This window comes from Alligator sinensis, unplaced genomic scaffold, assembly GCF_000455745.1.
Source record: "Alligator sinensis unplaced genomic scaffold, ASM45574v1 scaffold83_1, whole genome shotgun sequence".
In the NCBI taxonomy this organism is placed as follows: Eukaryota; Metazoa; Chordata; order Crocodylia; family Alligatoridae; genus Alligator; species Alligator sinensis.
Genome location: NW_005842043.1, coordinates 2,349,047 through 2,356,005, shown reverse-complemented (window position 1 = coordinate 2,356,005; position 6,959 = coordinate 2,349,047). Strand labels below are relative to the sequence as shown.

General features: G+C 42.6%; 1 protein-coding gene across 1 annotated transcript in view; it reads left to right on the top strand.

The window, feature by feature from the left end:
* The window catches only part of GJD2 (gap junction protein delta 2), a 6,190-nt gene extending 5,217 nt beyond the window's left edge, over nucleotides 1-973 (top strand). Inside the window, exon 2 of the mRNA XM_006022734.1 lies at nucleotides 79-973. Coding sequence (XP_006022796.1) covers nucleotides 79-922 — 844 coding nt within the window. The 3' untranslated portion in view covers nucleotides 923-973. The remainder of the gene's footprint in view (nucleotides 1-78) is intronic.
* Nucleotides 974-6,959: the final 5,986 nt, after the last annotated feature.

Below are 6,959 nucleotides of genomic sequence, written 5' to 3'. Positions count from 1 at the left end.
CGGCCCGGCCCGGCCCTGCCCTGCCCTGCCCCGGCCGCTCCCGCGGGCCCCGGGCACTGACGCGCGTCTGTGTTGCAGGATCCTGCTGACCGTGGTGGTGATCTTCAGGATCCTCATTGTGGCCATTGTGGGGGAAACGGTTTACGACGACGAGCAGACGATGTTCGTGTGTAACACGCTGCAACCGGGCTGCAACCAGGCTTGTTACGACCAGGCGTTCCCTATTTCTCACATCAGGTACTGGGTGTTCCAGATCATCATGGTTTGCACCCCCAGCCTCTGCTTCATCACCTACTCTGTCCACCAGTCGGCCAAGCAGCGGGAGAGGAGGTACTCCACCGTCTTCCTCACCTTGGACAGGGACCAGGACTCCATGAAACGAGATGACAGCAAGAAGATCAAGAACACCATTGTCAACGGAGTGCTGCAGAACACGGAGAACTCCACCAAAGAAGCTGAGCCCGACTGCCTGGAAGTGAAGGAAATCCCCAACCCGGCCATCAGAACCACCAAGTCCAAGATGAGGAGGCAAGAAGGCATCTCCCGGTTTTATATCATCCAGGTGGTCTTCCGCAATGCGCTCGAGATCGGATTCTTAGTGGGGCAGTACTTCCTGTATGGCTTCAACGTCCCTTCCATGTACGAATGCGACAGATACCCTTGCATCAAGGAAGTTGAGTGCTACGTCTCCAGACCTACTGAGAAGACTGTCTTCTTGGTATTCATGTTTGCGGTGAGTGGGATTTGTGTGGTGCTCAACCTGGCCGAACTGAACCACCTGGGCTGGAGAAAGATCAAAATGGCGGTGAGAGGAGTACAAGCCAAAAGGAAATCCATATATGAAATCCGAAACAAAGACCTGCCAAGAATGAGCATGCCTAACTTTGGCAGGACTCAGTCAAGTGACTCAGCTTATGTGTGAGCCTGTGACAGAACTGAAACACTGTGCCAGGTGGAACAGACCCAGACAACATTAGGGAAAGGTACATTGCTTAGGCAAGCATTTTATCAAACCACCAAGAAAGCCATTAAGGTATCGGATCTGCACTTATTGAACTAGATACAACAATGCAGTACTACATCAGAGACTGAAAAACCAGCTATAAAACTATGCTTGATCTAGCCTTACAGCACAGTTACTTTATTGCTAATGATCCAATGTTATCTTTTGACTGGAGCGGCTTGTTTTGGTTATCGTTAGGGTGAGATTACAGTCTGGACTGTCTGACTAATTGTTGTAAACAAGTGTAGAATGTTCATATTTAAAAAAAAATTGCAAGGATACTCTTTACTGGGGAGGGAGGGGATTGTTGCGATATGCAAATGTAAGCATGCTCTAAAAGGAGGGTAATTGCACTGCTAGCCACCTGACCACAAATTCAGCCAGTACATTTCTGCACTCCCATCTCACAGATGTCTGACTTTATTTCATCCATCCAGGTCACAGAGTTTCTTACTGGTGTGTATTATTAGCTATTTTCAAATATAGGTTTGTACAACAGTTAATTACACTATACAGAGTAATGCTGAATATTATTTTGCCATTTTTTGTTTGCCTGTCCACACACACCAGAGACCTTAATCATCTTATGCTAGTCGTGATCCACAAAATGTGTCAGTACATTTAAAATAATTCCCTGTGCATAAACGTGCATAAATAAGATGGAATTAATATTCAGCCAAGTTATGTATTAACCTATGATGATCTAACAGACATACCAAAGGAACAGAGTTTGTTGCTTTTAACTGTGAATATGTCACCTTCTTTCTGCTCTTATTTATATAAGTGCCATACTTGAAACATCTAACTCTGTACTTTGTCAAAAGGTCGTCCGGGGTAACAGCTGGAGTAATGTGGTTTTATATTCTCCTATGTTTCTTTTATGCTATTTGTTTAGTCATTGCAATGGTGTAAAAAAGCAGCTAATAATTCATTGATAAATAAAGTACTTGCCTTTTTTTTTGTAAAACAGAGAAAATTGCTCATCTTTCTTGTTATATGCAGTTGTAGAAACACATGAGGTCAACATGTTAAACTCATAAGAATTACTTCTTCTAAGTTTAAGATGCTCCTTTCATGCTATAAATGCTAAGATACAACAAGATTACATTTGGCTATATTTCTCAATGTGGTAGGTATTTGTGCCTTCTAAAGCCTGTTGGAGTCAACTGGCTTCTTTCTATGGCTATCAGGGTACACTAGAGCAACTCCTGAGCTGGTTGTCAAACTTATTCTATGACCTGGCTCATTCTGTAAATTTACTCATGACTAAAACTACTACAACTCTTTGCCATGGATTACAAATATAGTCTCAGCAAAATGCCAAGTCCCCTAGGACCGTGGCTGAAGAACTGCCTTTTCCATATCTCAGCAACTTACTGTCGAGCTGTTAAGTCAGTCACAAACAAATATTTCATGATGATTTAATGCAACATACAATATATTATTGAAGAACCTACTCCAACTGCATTGAAGTCAATGGAATAAGTCCTACTGACAATCTCTTGAGTTGGGTCCAGCCTCAAAAAATGCCACAAGTCAGTTTCTGAGTATAAGACATCTGTGCTCTTTTTAAAGAAAGGGCCACAACTATATGGGAAGTTTTAAGAATATTGTAATATGTGTGCAGGAGACAGAGGCTGGTTGTTGCAAGTGGTCTGTGAAATAGATTTAATTGTATTTTGTCTTAAAAACTATGCATTCATTTGCCCATATCTCTTTCCTCACCTCATTTAGAACTAGTTAGACTTTATCAACTCTGGCAAGTTTAAAATGTCCATTAATATTTATACAGTGCTTCTCTGCCTTCAAACATTAATACCTTCATCTGTGGAATATTTACCTCAACTATGAAACCACACAAGATTTTTGTCCAATATACACTGCATTTTTAAAGGTATGTTTACCATTTTCCCCATGTCAAAATGGATTGTTTATTATTTTATTTATTATTGAATCCTGCAGAAGGGCTTCTTGGATGATTTGTTGATATATGGATGAATAGTTACATTCTTGTTTCCTTCTATGTTAACTGTACAATCATGCATGCTATTTTTAGAAGGACAACATGGCAGCTAAAATCTCCATCTGCAATATAACAGGCTTCCAAAGATTATTATTTGACATGCAAAACCACTCCAGGCAAATCTGATCTTTGTTTCGCCAACTACTGAGATGTTCTGTAAATTCTCCTTCTGAGTAGGTTTTGAAGGAAAAATGCTGTTTAGCAGTAATAAACACTATTTCAAAGTGAATAAAATGGGAGGTTCTGAATAAGATTTGGTCTCAGAACTGTTACAGTTAATGAAACGACTCCTATTTACTTCATCTTAGAACAGGTTCAAAATGATTACTACTGGGTGCAATTAATGCAACACAATAAATTCCAGAGCTACTGCACTAGAGTCAATAGCTCCTGGGTGCAGTGTGCATGTGCACCCTGGGCAGCAGCAGTTTGAGCTGGGGGGAGCAGCCCTGAGCTGGCAGCAGGCTCGGGGGTCAGCCTTGGGCTTTGGGTGGTGGTGTCCAGTTGCAGAGGGGCTGGCTGGGGCATGAGAGTGCTAAAGTGTGGAGCCGTGTGGCAGGCAGCCCCTGATCTTTAGCATCTGTGTGCCCCAGCCAGCTCCTATCACTGTCTCCAGGTGCATTTTAGCAGAGTAAGTAAGTGTGCCATAAGATAATTCTGTCCCCCTACGGTGGAGTTAATTAATATACTGCACCCGAATACCAGTGCACGTGTAGAGAGTGACATTTTGCTGTGGAGCTAATTCGTTTTCTTTTCCCCTCCTCCCCCTTCAGCAGCAAACTTTTGGAAACTGCTCCTCCACCGTGTATTGCCACTGCTCATGGCACAGAGCTGACCAGTAATACCTCTGGGTCCTTAGGATGGGTCTTATTTCTGTTTTTGTTTTAATGTAATTCTATCTAAGAATAAATGTGGGTAAAGGTAAAGGTCTTTATGTAGGAAATGGGATAGGAAAGAGACGGATGTGTAAGAAAATGAGATAGAGGCATACTTCTCTCATTGATATCAGTTTGCTACTGCTGTAACTCTCTTGACTTTATCTGAGGCATTCTTGATTTAAGCATTGACATAAGAATCCAATTCTCCTCTCTTTGATATCCATGGCAGATCTCTTATTGGCTTCAGTAGGAGCAGGAGAAGACCCTTAATGAGAGGATTATTGGGCTTATTATTCTGCATTGGTAATGAATATTGCTCTATCCCAGCAGTGTTGAACCTCTGACCTGTGGACCAGATCTAGCTCATGATACTGTGTCGTCTGACCAGTGGGGCTCCCTATACGCCCAGAAATTTGCAGAGTGGTGGTAGCATCAATTTCTGCCCTGCTGCTGCCATATTTCTGGACCTATAGGGATCCCTGCAGACTGGATGACATGGCCTTGCACCCTAGAGTGCACCAGTGTGCAGTGGGGCTGGTATGTGACGTTGGGATGGTAGACTACTGGATCTGGCACCAGGGTTTGAGCCAGGTCAGGTGGCATGCAGAAGTGCTCTATATCTGGATTTGGTCCATGGATTGGCCCTGTGCGCTCATCCAGCCCACAGGGAAGGAAGGTTGAGCACCACTGCTCTACTTTTATATTTTCCATCTCTCACCAGATATTTATTGCTTGTGTTTCTTATGTTATGTTTTATGACAAGGTTTTTCAGCGACAGCAAGTTTTTTCTAGAGTTAGACAGCAGATCCCACCCATCTCCTTCATGACTGAAAGCTGTGGGTGACGGTTCCATGACTGGGGATGAACGTGCCATGAACAAAACTTGTGTTAGTACACTTGCTGGCATGCCTCACTATAATCCCTTGGTCATGAAATGAGAGCAACCAGATGATGGTGATCTCCAGAACTGTGAGCAAACTCAAAATATCTGTGCATTTCTAAACACTTTCAACATCTAGCTTCTTTGGTGCAGATATTTGTTCCATTTTGAATAAGTTCAAGTTTGAATTTTTATTTACAAAATATTTAATCTTCCTACAGTATTGTGCAAAATATCAAAACCCTTAAGTGCTAAATGTTATTATTTACCAGCTTTATTATTTACATTACTTACTTCCAATGAAGATGTTAAATACATTCAAAGGAATAGATAACTAGAAAAAGGTTGTCTATTATAGTGAAAATCCCTATGCTCTTATTTTTTTATTCTACAATTAATTTGTATGTTCCCACAAAAAGTACGAGATTGGTATTTGCACCCCAGATTGGCCAGCTATATGCATAATCTGCCATGTGTGTGTGCAAAGTCTGATTTACATGGACAACCATAACACAGTCATTAGCACAAATACAATACAGTTGTGTGCAAACTTTTTCATATGTGTAAGGAGTTTAGGTTGTAGCCGTGCACTTTTGAAAATTAGGCTATTTTACTTGCTTAATGTTTAGTGATCATATTGATATTGAGGAGAGAGGGTTTCTCTGGTTGCCTCTAGCCTATTGTCCTAAGCCAGTACAGTCTTTTTGTTCCATGTTTGTATAGTACCAAACACACGGTAACTAGGGCTGTGCAAAGCTTCGGTCCCTGATTTGATTCGGCAGAGATTCAGCCCCATTTGGTGGCCAAATCTCCAAATCCAAATTAAATCAGAGAACCCTTTAATCTCTCCACATTGAATCAGAACCCTCCAAATCAATTCGGAGAGGTTTGGAAAGATTCAGACATTCAGACATAGAGAAAGCTTTAAATGTTTTTTCTACATACTTCTAGGTAGCAGGGGCTCGTGAATGCTGTGATGCTGGGGCAGATGGAGTGTCCCACAGAAGCATGGGGGGGAGCCCCAGCTTGCTCAGCAGCAGACCTGGAACTGGACCAGAAGCACTTCTGGTCCACTTCTGGGTCCTCTGGGAAGCGTGCAGGGCCCCCCCTCCGTGTCCCCCTGGCTCAGTGACTGGTGCTTCCTGGGTCTGGGGCGGTCAGCTGGGGTTCCTCTGTGGCCGATCGCCAAGCTGGGGTGGTGTGGGGAGCCCCCACAGCATGCTCCCTGCCAGACCCAGAAGTGGAGTGGAAGTACTTCCGGTCCACTTTCAGGTTTGCCGCTGAGCACATAGAGGTCCCCCCCGCAGTCCTGTGGGACGCTTCATGTGCCCCAGCATTGCAGCAATCATGAGCCATACCTGCTACCTCAAAGTATGTAGAAACATCTTTTAAAGCTGTGTCTGTGTCCAAATCACTGATTGTCCAAATCAGCATTGAATCTTCAGATTTGGATTCAGCTGAATTGAATCAGGGACAGTGATTCGAATCAACAAATCAAATCACTGTCCCTGATTCAGGCCGAATCCGAATCGAATAGGGTCCGCTTCGCACACCCCTAATGGTAACCTCTTCCAGGACTGAGTCTTCCACATACAGTATGACACAGAACTGTTACAGTTAATGGAAAGACTCCAGTTGCAGAGGGGCTGGCTGGGGCACAAGCGTGTTCTTTTACAGTACAGTATACTACATACAGTAATAAGAACACTAATTCTTACATAAATATTACTACCAATAACAATGATACACATCTACATGAATCAGAAAGAGAATGTATTGAATCCTTAACATATGCAGACAAGTTTGCTAGAGCAATTTGCTCTAAACCAGATAACAGCATTATGGACCAAAGTTTCAGATACAGATGGATGAGGTGTGCCCACAGAAAACAGCATGCTCAGTAAGACAGGGCACCAACAAACTGCATTTGTGCAAGTAGAATAATTGTGCACCTAATCATATATTAATTTGCCCAATAACTTGATCAAATATTTAGGCATGCAAATGCAGGTATTGCTGGGCACACTATTTTCCCTTTGTAAACCTGAAACTTCTTCTTTTGGAAGTTTGAACATCTGATCTGTATTAACTGCTGCAGTAAATCTGTGATTATTTTATTGTACTGTATCAAAAGACAGCACTGCAATTCTTCATTGCATCAAACTACATCAACCT